Source organism: Lathamus discolor, chromosome 2, assembly GCF_037157495.1.
Source record: "Lathamus discolor isolate bLatDis1 chromosome 2, bLatDis1.hap1, whole genome shotgun sequence".
Classification (NCBI taxonomy): Eukaryota; Metazoa; Chordata; class Aves; order Psittaciformes; family Psittacidae; genus Lathamus; species Lathamus discolor.
Window position 1 is genome coordinate 112,381,862 of NC_088885.1, and position 17,509 is coordinate 112,399,370.

The window sequence follows — 17,509 nt, forward strand, 5'->3', positions numbered from 1 at the left end:
ATTTGTTTGTTTGTTACTCGGATGAGTACTTAACCCTAACAATTCTCATAATGACTCTCTTCTTTATGTCAGGCTAAGGTTTTCCTCCACAGGAAGGATGGATAGACCACATAAATTTCCTCCTCAGTCCCTATGATTCAAACTTCAGCATTGATTTATTCCCTAAATTTTAAAAGCAAATGACTCTTCCCCCTCTTGTTCACTAATCTAGACATTTTATCAAAGAAGACAACTGAGTTTCTCAGGCATGATGTACCCTTGGTAAACCCACGCTGGCTGTTCCCAATCACCTTTTGCTCCTTTAATTTCTCAGAAATGCCTTTAAAGAGGACTTGCTCCATTATTTTCCCAGGGATCAAAGAGAGGCTGAACTTTTACCCTTGTGGCATCATTAGAACATGGTTGCACCGTTTGCCTTTCTTCAATTGTTGGGAATCTCCCGTCATCTCCATGACCTTAGAAAGTGGCCTTACAAGGATGCAGCTGGTTCTCTCAGCAGCCTTGGGTGCAGCCCACTGGGTCCCATGGGCTCTTCTTATGGGTCAAGTCCTGTCAAGTAATCCCTCCCTTATTTTCACCTGCTCCTGACAGGTCTCCTCCCTGAACTCATTCCCCAAGCATGGAGGAATGGGAGACCTAGTTAGTGAAGAATGAAGTGAAGAAAGCATTGGGTACCTCAGCTTTATCTGCATCCACTTTCACTGCATCTCTGGCCCCATTCAAAAAAGTGTCTACATTTTTCTTATTCAGCATTTTACTGTTAATGGGGCGGCCGAAGATGCTGTGTCGTCCTTGATGCCCTTCTACAAGCATCAGCTCGGGGTGAGCTTTGTTTTCCCTAGCATCATGCTTAAATGGCCAGGCAACATTTCTAAATTCCCCCTTAGTAGTTTGTTCCTGCTTCAAACTTCCATTCTGCTTTTTTGCATTGTAGCCAGTGTCCTGATATATCTACTTGTTTTCCTGAGAATAGGGATGGGCTTTTCTTGTGCATGGAGGCTGCTGTTCTTAGAGGCCTGCATATTCCCTGAGCTTCTTTGCACTTCAGAGCTGCCTCCAATTGGATCCCACCTACCACTTTCCCGAATGAACCAAAGTCTGCTCCTTTGGTCCATTGTCTGTGCTGCTACTCTCCTCCCTCACCCCCTTTAGCATCTTGAACTCCTCTGCCTCAGAGTCACTGCAGCCAAGGCTGCCATTGATTTCACATCCCTAACCAGCTCCTCTTTACCAGGGAAGAGCTGATCTAGCTGTGTGTCACTCCTGTTGGCCTTTTCAGTACTTGTATCAGAGAGTTCTCCCTGACACCCTCTAGGAACATTGTCGGCTGGATTTATGACTGCACAGGGAGCTCTAGGCCCTCCTGTGTGTTCCCCAGGCTGCCTTTGTGCATGCACCTGAGGCAGGTGTCTGTCTGCCACGTTTTATTATTCCCGAGGTCTCTCCTGTTCCTGTTACCTTACATCTTTGGCTTTAATTACTTTTTATGATATATTGGTGTTGGAACTAAGTGATCTTAAGGTCCTTTCCAACCCAAACCATTCTATGATTCTATGATTTCCCTTTGTCCCCCTAAGACAAGACTAGAGTTCCTCACCTCTCCTTTCCACGTTTTGTCCACCCTCTCTTCCCTTGTTTCTTGCCCTATATTTTCTCAAGCATACAGCATTATGGCTGCAACCCGAAAAGCAGGTTGAAGGATGTGCCATGGTGTTAATGGAGGTGGTGAGCTGCAGGCATGAGTCACAGCCATGCAAGACTGCCAACTTCTGTGTACTTTAAGCAAAATAAATGGAATCAGTTTATTGCTGCAGGACTTCAATGTTTCCTGTAAGCTTTATTTCTTCCATGGTTCTAAATGTGTATTTAAAAATGGATGGCTTCTCTTTTCTGCACATATTAGGTAATGGCTTGGATAACACACTGGTTTGTTTTTTTAAAGGGATAGTTAGACTTATATGTGAAAATTGTGATGAGGAAGGAATATTGCCTTCTCACACCTGAAAAGCACTAAGGGTTTGGCACTGTATGGAGTAGGAAGCAGAGGATTAGATGGGCCATGCTTATAAAGTCTTCCAAAGTCCAGGTATTTGGTTTGCTGTGCCCAGAGCTAAACTTGTGTCTGATTAGGATGAGCTGAAAAGGTGATACTTTTGCTGAGTGTAACTGGATGTTAACCAGCAGCATTAAGAAATATACATTTGTTCTTAAATATAAAATTTAGCAAGTGGCATAGCAGCAACAGTGCCTACATTTTAATGTAAGAGAAATAGAATTGTAATAATTCAAATCCTTCTTTAACTTGGACCACTGGGGAAGTGAAAATTAAACCTATTTTTAGCTTCAGCAGAATTCTGTGTAAAAATGCTTACACAATGCTAATATGCAACTGCTTGACTGTGAAAAGAGTTGTTTTCAGACTAACTCTTCTGACCTCAGTAGATAAGGATCAACCTTCAGGAGAGAAAGAGATAATGTATTTTAAAGTGTGAACTTGCTGCTGCTTATAAGGTGTTTTTTTTTTTTTTTTACAGATTTTGTTTTCGGGCCAATTGGTGCATTCAGATCAGGGAACGTTAGAGACTCCAGGCCTTGAAGACTTGTGTTCCATTACCTTTATATTCTGATCTTTTTCTTTGGATGTGCCAGTAGTAATCCCAGCCTGTTATCAGACTTGTCTCAGCCTTTTGGATGACTCTGCCACATGCAACTTTCTTCCCAGGCTGAACTGAGCTGGATAGGCAACATGCACAACAGCACAGCTGAAACTCCGCTTATGGCTGGAACGTGGAATGAGACTCGGTCCACAGAGTCACCGAGCTCCGAGTTTTCCCTGGGCGTGTTGGTGCTGCTGGCTTTCCTCATGGTGTTGCTTGCTTTGGTGACCATCCTTGGAAATGCCCTGGTGATCCTGGCTTTCATCATGGACAGAAACCTCAGGCATCGGAGTAACTATTACTTTCTCAATCTTGCTATTTCTGACTTTGCAGTAGGTAAGTCACAGCAGTGGAGGCAGGTACTGCTTTTGTCCTGGGAATCTTAGGAGAAGCAGTGGGCTTTATTTTGTGGGTGGGTGGTTTCTTCTAAGAACTGTTTCCATCTGAGGGGAGAGTAAGGAATAGTGGAAGCTGGATGAAGTGTTTTAACAGCCTATTATGTGTCACAATACGTTAGAATGAGAAATGCATCCTTTTTCATATAAATATTTTTAATGGTGCTTCAGAAAAAAGAGCAACTATTGTACGTGAATACCACTTGAAGGAAAGGTGTTGTTTGCTACAGTTCGCTATTTACCTTTGCTCCTCCTGTAAGATTGTTCATCACACACTTCAGGACATGGTTATGTTTGGCAGTGTGACTGTTTTCTTATGCAGCTACCTGTGGTACATCCAGGTAAATTAATTACTTCTCTACATAGTACTAATGGCTTTTGAGTGTGTTACACTACAAGAAAACTCTTTGACTATGGTTTTATACTGGCTTTAACTCAATGAAATTCAACTTACAGATCAAATGGATTGATGACAGCAACAGCCTGCTGGCATCTGCCATCTGTTTTCTTTAGTAGTCCACTCTTTCCCTAGTGCCATTGCAAAAGTCCAGGAAAGTTGGCCCCTCTTTGCAAAGAGGTGGGGGGCATGAATGCCTTCAGCGTTCAAGCCAGGGAGACAGCCCATGTGACAGAAAAATCCTGACAAAACCATGGTTGTGGGGCAGATGTTCCAGCAAACACCTGGACTTGAGGCTAGCAAGGAGGTATTTCTTGCAGAAGTGCTTAAGACAGTCACAGAGACCACTATTCATCGAACTACAAGGAGGGAAACAGCACTCATCGATCTACTCCACTTCTAGCAATACCACCCCCTGTACCTGCAGTTTGTGGGTGCTCTGTAGTAAAGTATGAGTTTAGCCTTTAAGAAATTCTGTGATTTATGCCATTTATCATCTGTGGTGACTAATTCTGGGGCTCACCCCACGCAGCCGAAACCATATAATGTGTGTGCTGGAGCCTTTGTTTCCTGCTTCAGCCAGACAATTTGCTCGAATTACTATTTCATTGCTCAGGTCTTCTGCAAAAGCCTGTTTCATCTCCTGTCTTACAATTTAGTCAAGAGATTTAAATACCGCTACATCATTAGAGGTTTAAATACTTCTCCATCAGTTCGTGTTTGTGGTTGGTACCTAATGGAGTCTTAGAGCAACCAAGAGGAAATTATTCGTATCAGTATTATGTTAGCCTATAGATCATTTAAACCTAAGACTTTGTCTCTGCGATCAGTCAGAAAATGTTTTACTTTCTGAAGCTGCTGTGATATTTTCTAAATTCCTTAGAAGCCTGAAATCTTTCTAGGCGTGTGACTTACTTCTTTTGTATCTACCAATTAGTAAAAGTGAGAATAGTTTCAAATATAAATGCTTAAACCTGGTTCTTGCATCTGTATTCATATCTATAGCTAAAAGGAGTTGTTACTTTTTGACGTGGTGCCAAACATCAGTCCCGTTGAAGTTGATGAGAGCAGCAGCTGTCATCAGCAAGTATGAAAAATGAGTATTTTGTACAAAAGGGACGCTGCTTGTGTGTAAGGTGTGTGTTAAAACAAGTCATCAGTAGCGAAACCTCTGTGTGCATTTCCCTGTTGCCAACAGTCTATCAGCTGTCAGTGGGCCACATCAGCCCAGATATGTTCAGTAACATCTAAGCTCTTGATGTACATATTAAGAAAAGAAGAATCCGAGGAGCTTGAAATGATCTTGAAGCTGCATAGAGTTTCTGTTTGTCTCTGGTAGATCAGCATTTTCAGGAATGTAGCATCAGATATCGCACCATACTTTTGAAATAAATATTACTGGCAAAACGAAGAAGTTGCTCACTTAAAAATGAAACTAATACATGGCTTTTTTATAAAAACACTTCAGTAGAAGGCCTTTTGGACAAAAACCAAATGTAACAAACAGAAAATGATTTCTGCAGTTAATTTCAGCTGGAGAACCAGTGTGAGATTGAAACACCCCTTAAAAATGGGAGGTTTCATACCTCTGCTTTGTCTACTCTATGCCTCGTAGAAGAGGTTTCCTGGCACCGTACCGACTGCCCCATATATGCTCTGTAGCTTACAAATGGTTACCAATCTCACAACAATAACCAACATCAGCAACATGTGTAGATGTGTTTGGGGGAAAACTCTAACACAGATGAAAGACTAGAAGATATACAGCGATGAGATTACATGTCAGAGCACAACCACAGTGCATACATGCTGCAGCACCGATTATGTATCTTTAGAGACTCCAAGTTAGTTAGACTGCAGTTTTCTTATTCAGCAGATCCTTCTTTGCTCATCTGTCTTGAACTTATTCCCAACAATTGGTGTACATAAATGCAGTAAGATCTAATACATAGAAAGACACTGTCAGATTTCATGGGAATATAAGAATTTCTGTATATAAATTACATATTCACCGTAGTAGGTTTAATATTTATTTTTAATTTTTTTTAGCCATATACTAGAATATTGTCTCTCTCTGCTTCCAAGACTATGGTTTGCAATCCTTATCAACCGAATGGTGTCTCTGTGGTTGTTTCCCATAGGTGTGTTCTGCATGCCTCTCTACATCCCTTACAGCCTGACAGGGAAATGGCACTTGGGAAGAGGCGTCTGCAAGCTCTGGCTAGTTATGGACTATCTCCTGTGCACAGCTTCAGTATTCAACATTGTTCTTATCAGCTATGATCGTTTTCTGTCAGTTACTAAAGCTGTAAGTACCTTGTATATAGCTTCTCTGATTTTGTCGAAAGACCACTGGAGGATTTTATTTACCAACCTTTGTCATGTTGGTGAGCATAAACTCAAATGTAGTTGAGACAATAGCCCTCAAAAATACACTGGCATGTGGAGATTACGGGGTATTTGCAGCTTGTTGGGGTAAAAGTTCTGCATTGAGCACGCTCCAGTCCAGGGCAGAACTTTTCTCATAATTTCTGCTACAGGTTGCTGTTGTGTTGCTACTTGAGGGAGAGCAGGCTGAGGGGAGAAAAGGGTAAGGCAGCATAAAAAGGGGACAATAAGAAAGGAAATTCAAAGTAAACTGGATTTGGGTTTGGACCTAAAATCAGGCATGGGAGGAAAAGGCAGTGGGGCTAGCGCAGTGAAGTGAAGAGCACCGGGGAGAAAGTCTAGACCTGGGATATGGTCCCAAATAACCCTGAAGAAGATTAGGAGCAAGAACAAGCAGGATAGAGAGTGGGGACCAACTGCAGCGACTGCCTGTGGACATGAGGCCAAAAGTCCTGTTGGTGCCTTCACAGGTATCTTACAGAGCCCAGCAAGGAATAACATCCAACCCTGTCATCAAGATGGTGGCCATCTGGGTCTTTGCCTTTCTCCTCTACTGCCCAGCAATCCTCTTCTGGGAGCCCGTGGCTGGACACAGCGTGGTACCGGCAGACCAGTGCCATGCCGAGTTCTTCAGCAACTGGCTCTTCCTCCTGTGTGCGTCCACCCTGGAGTTCTTCGTGCCACTGCTCTTGGTGACCTACTTCAACGTGCACATCTTCCACAACATCCAGAGGCGCCAGCGGGGCGGCAGCACCCAGGGCTGTGAGCATTCAAGGACCAGTAGCCTGTCCTGGAGATCCTGCCTCTCACTGAGGCAAGGAGGGTTTTCTCCTCCACTGGAAACAGAGGACAGCGTTTCTTCCTCCATGAGACCAAAGAAAGTGTCTTTGGTAACTGGGAGCTCATCTCCAACCAGAGGCAATTCCGTAACACCAAAAAATTACTTTTCTGTTTCTTCCTGCTCAAGGTCTGGGTCAAAACTGCAGCAGGACAAGAGAATAGCGAAGTCGCTTGCCATAATTGTGTGTGTGTTTGCCATTTGCTGGGCCCCATACACTTTACTAATGATCATTCGTGGGGCCTGCCAAAGTGAGTGCATCCATAAGTCCCTGTATGAAATAACCTTTTGGCCTTTGTGGCTCAATTCCTCTTTGAATCCATTTCTCTACCCTCTCTGTCATATGAGATTTCGAATGGCTTTCATGAAAATACTATGTCCCCAAAAGTCTGCAACATTGAGATCAAGCTATTTTTAGGCTGAAAAAGAAAAAAAAAAGGCTCAAGAGAAGCTGAATGAGGGATGTGATTCAGTCACGTAACTCTGGAATTACCAGGTACTAGATTTCTTACTAAATAAGCAGGTGTAATTCCTTACATCATAGAGTGGTTTGCATCGGAAAGGACCTTAAAGCTCATCCAGTTCCAACTCCCTGCCACAGGCAGGGACACCTCCCACTAGACCAGGTTGCTCCAAGCCCCGTCCAACCTGGCCTTGAACACTGCCAGGGATGGGGCAGCCACAGCTTCTCTGGGCAGCCTGTGCCAGTGCCTCCCCACCTGCACAGTAAAAAAGCTTCTTTCTCATATCTGGTCTAATCTCCCCTCTGTCAGTTTAAACCAATTCCCAATGTCCTGTCACTACCTGCCCTTGTGAAAACTCACTCTCCAGCTTTTCTGTAGCCCCTTTTTTAGGCACCAGATGCTGCTTCAAGCTCCCCCTGAAGCCTTCTCTTCCCCAGGCTGAACAAGCCCAGCTCTCTCAGCCTCTCTATAGAGAGGTGCTCCAGCCCCCTGAACATCTTCATGGCCTTCTCTGGACTCACACCCACAGATCCATGTCCTTATGTGGAGGCCTCAGAGCTGGAGGTAGTGCTGCAGGTGGGGTCTCATGAGAGCAGAGTAAAGGGTGAGGTCTCACCTCCCTTGACCTGCTGGTCGCGCTCCTTTTGCTGCAGCCCAGGATACGGTTGGCTTTCTGGGCTGCAAGCGCACACTGAAGCTGGCTCATGTTCATCTTCTCATCGACCAACACCCCCAAGTCCTTCTCCTCAGTGCTGCTCTCAACCTGTTCTCTGCCCAGGCTGTGTTTGTGATTGCCCCACCCCAGGTGTAGGACCTTGTACTTGGCTTGGTTGAACTTCATGAGGTCAGCATCAGCCCACCTCACAAGTGCGTCAGGGTCCCCCTGGATGGCATCCCTTCCCTCCAGTGTGTTGACCACACCACACAGTTTGGTGACAGCAAGCTTGCTGACAAAGAGTCTATCCCACTGTCCATGTTGCTGACAGAGATGTTGAACATCGCCAGTCCAAATACTGACCCCTGAGGAACACCACTTTTGTCACTGGTTGCCACAGTACTGGCAAATAAGTTAGGAATCCAGTTGCTCTTGTCCCCCTCACTTCTTTTGAGCTACTGTTAGTAGGATAGAGGAGTCAGACGGAAGCTGATAGGCAAGGAAAATTATGTGGTTTGTGCGAGGGTCTTGATTAGTCTTTTTATTCTTCTGATGTAGAAGTTATTTCCAGCAAAGGCACAGGAGTACATTGTACTACTTATCCTTGAGCAAGGCAGCAGAAATATTGGGAACTGTCAGAGGGAAGGTTCAGTCCAAGAAGGTTCTTGTGGACCATGGGACCCTGTAGAAGTTGCACAAGTAAGCAGCATTACTGACCTAGGTGCTGATGACATGAGGTTCTCCCTACACATGCTCTGAACTCATGGTTAGCGCAGGTCCTGCAAGACATGGCATGGGGTTCATGCTGATGGAAGGCATCAAAAAAGGTGCTGGTTAATGGGAAAAGTGATAACACCGTCAGATGCAAATTTCTCTTCTCCTTTGGACAGGCAGAACTGTATGGGACTTTTCACACATGTATTATTTGGTAAGTGAGAGTGGCCAGGCAACTTCCTGTCTTTCTTACACACGAAAAAAAACATAACAACAAAATAACCTGAACCTGTTTCAAAATAACAGAGTAAAACTCTACTTTGAAGTACAGAACTTGAAAATTGCTACGAAAATGTGTGAAGAAAAAGCTTTTATAAACAGAATTCATGTGTGTAAGTGCAAAAACTAGAACTCAATAAAAGACAGTGCTACACTTTCTAGGAGGAATATCTGGATACTGGAGACATGGCACTTTGGTTTAATTGCTGAACAGCAGCACAGTCCTGCATAAAACATCTTTCCTTAAGCGAAAGAACTGATGAAGGACCTCTTGTTGAGCAAATCTTGGTAAGGAAAATTTGGTTTTATTGCTGTTTGTGTGACGGTCTTGTGGGTCCCCAAAAACCCTTAACTGCCTTGACCAGCCTCACTCAGACCCCCACCCCTGACATAAACCTTGGGCCCTGGAGCACAGTTAAACTGGGGTTGTCGTGACCTGAGGTACGAGTGCCTGCAGATTGCTCTCAGTTCTGTCCTAGCATTTTGCTGAGGTTTTAAATGGACTTCTGAGATTGGCCTTGTCCCAGCTCATCACCTCATGTTTGTGTCATGTTTTTCCCAGTCCATACCTGGTGAACCGAAGTTGTTCACAGTGGCATAATCTGTGATGTTATAGACTCATAGAACCAACTAGGTTTGAAAAGACCTTTAAGATCATTAAGTCCAACCATTACCCAGCACTGCCAAGACCACCACAAAATCATGTCACTTAGGGCCTCATCTACATGGCTTTTGAACACTTCCAGGGAAGAAATCATGCAAGTGGAGCAAATCCAGTCTGAGCAGGGGCTCCGCAGTGTGTTCTCAGCTCTGCCTGCCAAGAGTCTCCCATCCTTCTTCTCCCAAAACAATTCTAGCTCCTACCCTTTCCTTTTATTTTTAACAGTGCTATCCTAATACTTTATTGTTATATCAATTTCTCTTCAATTGCATCCTTCAGTGTTACCTTTTTCTTTTTTCCTTGAAGCCTCACCATATTTCTTGTATTCCTGTAGTGCCTGGTTTCCCATTTTGCATAAGGTTGTTCCTCCATACTGTCATACTGCCGATAGATTTGCTAGGGCACATATTTCTGTGTGACTTGCTCAACGGTTCCCCAGGCACATTTGGACAGCTTTTTCACTAAGCATACTCTCAATTACATTACTGTTTTCCTTCTCATTGCTTGTACTGTGAAAATGTCTTTCTTTTTTAAGAGATCTACACAGAAATTTAATATTCTCTGAGTAAAACCTATTGTAATGTGTTAGCAGTCTAACACAGCCACAAATACCTTCCCTTACCTTATACAAACTTTACCATTCATAGCCTACCTACTGTTAGGCTAGTGCAATTTTGGGGTAGAATACAAGGTTCTTGCATACCATCACGTCAGACCAGGTCTCATCCCTGGTATTTCTAAAATGACAGTGCTGCCTTATCTCACAGACCCTAATGACCTGTATTCCTGATGAATGTAAACAATCATAGTTGATTCCCCTTGCTGGTATGGAGGTTTTGACACAATATTTTGGAAGGGCTTTGAGAACTTGAACTAAACATGATGTAAAATGCAAAATTTTTATTTAAGCCAAAGTGTTTAAAAATATCAGAAATTAATATCAGACGTTTTAAGCAAAGAAACTTAACAGATGTATTCAGACCAGAAAAAAGTCCAGTTCCTCTTTGGTCTTGATTTTTACTTGTATGCATTTAGTTTAAAAACAATGTTTTATCAGCAGTGTTAATGAAGTGAGTTAGAAATAGCTTTCCTAGTATAAATAGGGTGAAGTGTTATAAAGTAGAGTGGCTGGATTTTTGTACGGCAAACCTGGAACAACATCATATAAGGAGAGAAGATGAAGTCCAGTTTTTTTCTGTGCAGAAGGGATTCTTTCTTGAACAGAAGAGAAACGAAAAAGGCAGAGTGTCTCTTTCCTTACATCCCCAAATCTAGGGATTGCCCTCTCAAGAATTTTCCACTCTAGCCCCTTTTTCAGGATCTGGTTACTATCCTTCAAGCTGGATCAGACTTTCTTGCTATTGTTTGCACAGTGCTCTGATCTTCTCTCATGTGCATACTTGCTACCTGATTAACTCTCCCTTATCACTCTATCATTAGAGTATTTGTTAAACTTCTCAGCTGCAAGAAGACGCAATATAACCACTAGTGACTCTTCATTGATGTGCTCTCTCTCGAGCTGTGGAGCTTTTAAAATCAGCTGTTGACTTTCCCCATTTTCTATAGGATAATGTACAATGATTTGTGTTTGTCCTCTTCACACTGGTATATCTTGAACACCCTACCTAGGTCTGACCAAGGAAGAAACACAACCTCCCCCTAAAGACAATGCTTTTATTTCTTACTCCTAGGAAGGAGGAGAGTCACACTGCTGTGTAGGTGCCTTCTAAAACAGGAGGTCTGCTTTCCCCAAGCACCTGCATTGCCAACAAAGTGAGAAGCTACTCCAGAGCATTATCTAGAGGAGCTAAACCCCTGACTTCATCCCTTAAGGCAGCAGTTGAGAGGGCATGCTCATGCCCAGGTAAGCTTGTGAATGCAAACACTGTGAGTGCATTTGGTAGCTTTCCTTATCCTTTTCCTTTCCTAGTTCTCACAGAAGCCTCATTCTTGGGATTTTTTCCTCTCGCTGTTTCAACCTGCATGTTCCTGAAGATGTCACTAGAGCTACATGGCATGTTTAAACCTTGCAAATCCTTTCAAAACGTGCCATTTATATGTACAATCCTGCATGATGTGAGACCAGCACTTTCTGCTAAAACGCCACTAGATCTGTTATATTTCATCTAGTATTTACTCTGCTGCAGTAAAGATTAGGGGAGGGGATTATTGCCTTGGCAAAGAAAGGAAGATTTTAGTAATGCAGATAATCATAAGTTAGTGCAGGACTTCATCCTAAGTTGTTGTGCATAGAAACCATCCTGTGCTCTGCATTTAAAGCCGAGCCATGTATCACTCATGGAAAAGGAGAACAAGTAATACTGAGCTGAGAGCAAGACCTCAGCAATGTGCCCTCTCCTCTGATATAAAAGGCTTTTCTCTCATGATTGCTTTAAGCTATTTAATAGTGGATTGGTGCTAAAATAGCTATTTGTCTCTCCTACCCTTCCTGCTGCTGCTCCTGGCCCCATGGTCCTGCCCCACTGCCATTCTAGGGAAGGGCTTGTGCATCTATGCAGGATATTCAGTCTAGGAACTGATCCAGGTGAAAAGTAACTGATTTTCTGTTTGGTTGGTTAGTTTAGGGTGAATACCTTATCTAGCTTATCACATAAGCATGGAATTGCTAGCACCTGATGTAACAGAATTGCTGAGACTTCTCTCTTGTAAGCAGCTTACTTTTGGGGCAGGTTACAATGTTGAAGCTGCAGCTCAGCTTTGTATGTGAGTACTTGGAGATGTTTCTCCATCATTTTCTAGAGAACGGAGCTTTTGCTTGGCTGTCTTGGTAAACCTGCAGCAACTTTAGCAAAGTTGCGATAAGCTAGAGTGGAGTAGGAGCTTGCCTTGATCTGTACAGTGAACAACTTCAAGGGATCTCTCAGCCGGGCTTTTGGGATTGGATGACTTCCCCAGCAGGACAGATCCCACTTCTATTTCTTTCCCCGGCATGCCAAGGGTCTTAGCAACTTTAGCTCTGTCTTTAGCCCTTTGTATGGGGGAAACTGCCTGTAACTGTTAAAATTAGTGGAGTTCCCTGCTGAGACATCTACATTGAACTGATTCTGCCACTTTTGACAACTGACTGCAAGTAGAGTCAGTCCTCGAGTATACAAAAAACCAGTATGTCAGTGCAAATGCCTGTGTTACAGGACATGAGCCAAATTGATTTCTGGAATATTGCCATGGAAGTTAATAGGTATCACCTCTGAAAATTAACTGTTTGCATTATTTGTATTATTTTTGAGGGGCAGGACTTATTAGGGAAAAATTCATGTCTAATTTGATTGGGATCACAGGCTGAAATAAGTTGGTTTACTGTCACTCATACTGATAGGGACTCAGGCTTCCAGTGACATTGGGAAGTGGGAGGAGGATGACACTAAAACTTTAGCTCCGTTTGAGGAGTGATTGTGCATTTTGTTCCCGTTGCACTGTGGTGCTGAGCCAGTACTAGTGATCAGCTCACAGGAGTTTTGCTGCTCCTAATTTGGCAAAAATATTGTCTGCCTTTTTAAACTTTTCACCTGGAATATTGAGCAACAAACTGCATTTCACGCATCGGTGCTCTAATAGTGTAAGAGTGTCGTGGTTCAAACCGAGCCCCACAGCTCGTCCACTCACTCTCCCCCCCTTTTTTTTTTCTCCCTCTTTCTTTCCTTCCACCCCACCCCCCCCACCCCCCCCTGGAGGGATGGGGAGGAGAATCGAGAGAATGTAACTCCCACGGGCTGAGATAAGAACAGCCCAGTAACTAAGTTATAATACAAACCACTGCTGCTACCACCAATGATAATAATGATAAGGGAAATAACAAGGGGAGAGAACACAATACCACCGCTGAATGAGTTCGACCCCCCTGAAGAGAGCCCGTGCCCTTCCAGGTAACTCCCAGTTACCTCCCTGGGCATGACGTGCTGTGGTATGGAATACCTCTTTGGCTAGCTTGGGTCAGGTGTCCTGTCTCTGCTTCCTCCTGGCCTCCCCTCATCCCTGGCAGAGGATGAGACTCACAAAGTCCTTAGTCAGGGTAAACATTACTTAGCAACAACTAAAAACATCGGTGTTATCAACTCTGTCCCCAAGCTAAAAGTCAAAAACACAGCACTGCACCAGCTACTAAGGAGAAAAACTGACTGCTCCTGCTAAACCCAGGACAAATAGATAAAAATACACAGTCTTTTTTATGGATGACTAAAAGACACATAGACTACATACACACTGATATGTAGATTGCTGGCATATTCAAATTTAATGTGTTAAATTGCCATATTTCTGTTTGGATCACATAGATCTTGAATGGTAGAAAGGAAAGGTCTGAACCAAATCAGGAATGTGAGGGGCAGTTGTTAGTTGCATTCTAAGCTGCTCTTGTGAAACCTCACTTGGAGCATTGTGTGCAGTTCTGGTGTCCTCAACATAAAAAGGACATGGAACTGCTGGAACAAGTCCAGAGGAGGGCCACGAGGATGATCAGGGGACTGGAGCACCTCCCGTATGAAGACAGGCTGAGGAAGCTGGGGCTGTTCAGCCTGGAGAAGAGAAGGCTGCGTGGAGACCTCATAGCAGCCTTCCAGTACCTGAAGGGGGCCTATAGGGATGCTGGGGAGGGACTCTTCGTCAGGGACTGTAGTGACAGGACAAGGGGTAACGGGTTAAAACTTAAACAGGGGAAGTTTAGATTGGAGATAAGGAAGAAATTCTTTCCTGTGAGGGTGGTGAGGCACTGGAATGGGTTGCTCAAGGAAGTTGTGAATGCTCCATCCCTGGTGGTGTTCAAGGCCAGGTTGGACAGAGCCTTGTGTTAGATGGTTTAGTGTGAGGTGTTCCTGCCCATGGCAGGTGGGCTGGAACTAGATGATCTTAAGGTCCTTTCTAACCCCAACTATTCTATGATTCCATGATTCTAAAGCAGCGAATTAGAAAAAACCTCTGGTTTTGATAAAGACCTTGAGACATCTCTGAATGTCTCTTCTTAAGTAGCTTCTTAGATGTTAGAAAAGACTGTCTGAATATCAGTTAAATCAATTACCACAGAGATCTAGCAGAATTCTTTGGATGTATTTTTAACAAGAAAGGGAGCCAGCAAAGCAACAGGTATAATTCAGTTCTATCCTACATCCAGCTCTGGGCTGGAAAAGATCTAACAGGTTAAATAAAGTCCATCTTTTTTTCTTTCCTGTCTTCCAAATTTACTGGATTTTTAGCTAAGTGCCTTTTAAAAAGGAAGTTAGTAACATGGGTGCAGTTTATCAGATTGCTGGGGTTAAAAAATGATTTTCTGATTTTTGACATATCGGCTGTGTAAAGAAATACCCAGAGAGGGAACAGTGTGAATTGGACTTTCATACTGATGGCAGTGTAACGACTTTATGGTCATGGTGGGTAGAGAGGACTACCTCACCCTCAGTGGAGCAACCCAAAGTCTCTGTAGTGATCAGTAGTCCTGGAGCTAGTCTGTTTATTTCTTGCACTGGAAGGCACAAAGAGTTCATATAGGCCGTCACATCCTCTCCTTCCTCCCCCTGATCCTCCCAGAGCAAAAATTACCAGTGTAAGAGTTCCCGTGGGTGCTTTTTGGCGGAACTTACTGTTAGGATCTTTACATCTTGGACTGTCTTTCTTTCTCGCTTCAGGCCATTAGCCTTTGCCTCGCCCCCTTGGTCAGCCCTGCATAATTCCTGCCTCTCTGTGGCTCTTCCTGGTTTAGATTTCTTAATTGAAAGGGAAGCTGCCACCATGGCACCTGAAGGGCTGCTGGTTGAGCCTGCAGTGGGGCAGCAGCCCACAAAGAGAAATGCTGTGCTTCAGACTGTCCTGGTGGCTCTTGCCATCAGCTGTGTTTTGCTGACAGTCAGGGCACTTGGCATCCAATTCAGCTTTTCTGATAGGGAAAAAGGGCTCCAAAGCTATGAGGTGAATTCGAAAGCCATGCCCTCCCCCAAAGAGAGGAGGGCAAATATGTGAGGTGGGCAACGCAGCACCATGTCCAGAAGGCAGCTTTCAAGAGCTGGGTACCATGTACAAGGGGACCTGGATGGCCCAGCCTGCAGGGGCTCCAACTTTAAATGATTTTTGTGTGTAACAACAAACATGAAGGGCAGGTTTCCATGATTTATGATTTTTCCTGGGCTTGTGAATTCAAAGCTGGGCTGATTGTTTTATTTTTCAATGAATTTCAGGCTTTAAAAATTCTTTCCCTTGACCCCAAACTTTTGTTTAATTCCTGCTCCAACTTAAAGCCAAAGTTTACTTACTTCTCTTTAATACCTCAAATTAAGCTATAGATGCTGTCTTAGGCTATAATCTGTTTATTTAGTAGCCAGGAGAGAGTGCGGTTGGGGGTTTGTTTGAAAGGTGAAGCAAAGAGATGAGGGCCAGCATGGAAGACCTTTGGTTGAGCACACACTTCGGTTGGGTCCTGCACTGTTGCGGTGTATGAACGTGCTGCAGTCCTTTTTCCGTGCTGAGACACGAATTCCCCCTGGACTGGAGCATTCAGGGTGACTCCAGTAACAGGAGCTGCTAAGTCCTTTAAAGCCTCTTTCATTTCCTTCTTTTCTTTCCCTTATCCTTAACTGCTCTGAACATCTTTTCAGTGCTAGGGAAAGCAAAATTCTCCCTCCATGTGTGTGGTTTTATTAAGGGAACAGAAAGAGGAAGCAGAGCTTCCTTGCTTACAACAAAAGATGTGATAGGAGGAAGCACAAGACTACTTGACACAGAGTGGGGAAAGTAAAGTTTCTCTGGAAAATTAAGGAAAATTTGAAAAAGAAAACAGAAGACTAAATGCAAACCTATTTATGTTTCACAGTATTGATAACTGTTGCGCAATGTGTGACTAAAACACCTCTGAAAGGAAACAGCCTACAGGAAAGCTGGAGAGGGGCTTTTTACAAGGACATGTAGCCATAAGACAATGGGGAATGACTTTATGCTGAAAGAAGGAAGATTTAGATTAGACCTTATGAAGAAGTTCTTCACTGTGAGGGCGGTGAGGCACTATCACAGGTTGCCCAGAGAAGCTGTGGCTGCCCCATCCCTGGGAGTGTTCAAGGCCAGGTTGGACGGGGCTTGGAGCAACCTGGTCTAGTGGAAGGAGTCCCTGCCCATGGCAGGGGTTGGAACTGTATGAGCTTTGAGGTCTCTTCCAACTCAAACCATTCTGTGATTCTATGATTCTGTGAAAATGATGAGTGGAGTTACTCATACAAGCCTTAGTCATAAAAGAAAAATTCTATGTTATTTTATTATTCCTTTTCATAGCAGTCTCAAACCTCATAAGTGGCAGAGGGATCCCCAAACTTAAAGGATGTCTGCAATACAGAGAGCAAACTATCTCTGAAGTTTGAACATCTACATGACTGCAGACTGACTTTGCGAAGTTAGCTGAGAGCCACATTCAGTCACGGCATTTCTAAAACCTCACAACTTTTTAAGAATATGAAGTTTATACTTTTATTTACATACTTAAGTTTAATAAGTATTGATCAGTTTAATACTTGGTACAGTGACACAGGGAGTTTAAGTAAGTTCTTTTAAGGTCTTAGGTGAGCTAAGATTTTAAGGTGATTTAAGGATTTAGATCAGTAGAATATAATGAATTGTCTTTAAACCTTTAACACAGCTTAGCTACAGTTTTGCAGACCATCCTTTAGATATTTAAAACCTATTAATGTTTCCTCATGCAGCAGAGTTTGTGCCAACTCCAGCATGTTTTAAAACTGACGCAGTTATGTTCCCCTCAAAGTGATCTGTGCCACTGAAATGACTGTTACCTAAGGTTCAAATTTTTCCCTTCAAGCATTCGTAGGTTTAGGGATGCTGTAAGCAGTTTTCTTACGGCTTTATCTCACAGTGTCACCCTTACAAGTAGACTGTACCTGACACTGAATGGAGCCTTCCTGCTCCACATCATTTCCAGCTACCAAAAGAATGGTCAGCTGGAAGAAGAGGCTGAAGGGGCTAGTAGTACCATTTCAAACAATTATAGGATAATTTTGGTTGAACGGGATCTGTGAAGGGCATTTAGTTCAAGAGATTACACTTCAAACGTGTAAA

The 17,509-nt window shown here is 43.5% G+C and overlaps 1 protein-coding gene across 1 annotated transcript; it reads left to right on the plus strand.

The window, feature by feature from the left end:
• Positions 1–2,704: 2,704 nt before the first annotated feature.
• Positions 2,705–7,093, plus strand: LOC136009054 (histamine H3 receptor-like). Its single transcript, XM_065669141.1, has 3 exons — positions 2,705–2,993; positions 5,591–5,757; positions 6,308–7,093. The coding sequence occupies exons 1-3, from the start codon at positions 2,705–2,707 to the stop codon at positions 7,091–7,093; spliced, it is 1,242 nt and encodes a 413-aa protein (XP_065525213.1).
• The last annotated feature ends 10,416 nt before the right edge of the window (positions 7,094–17,509 follow it).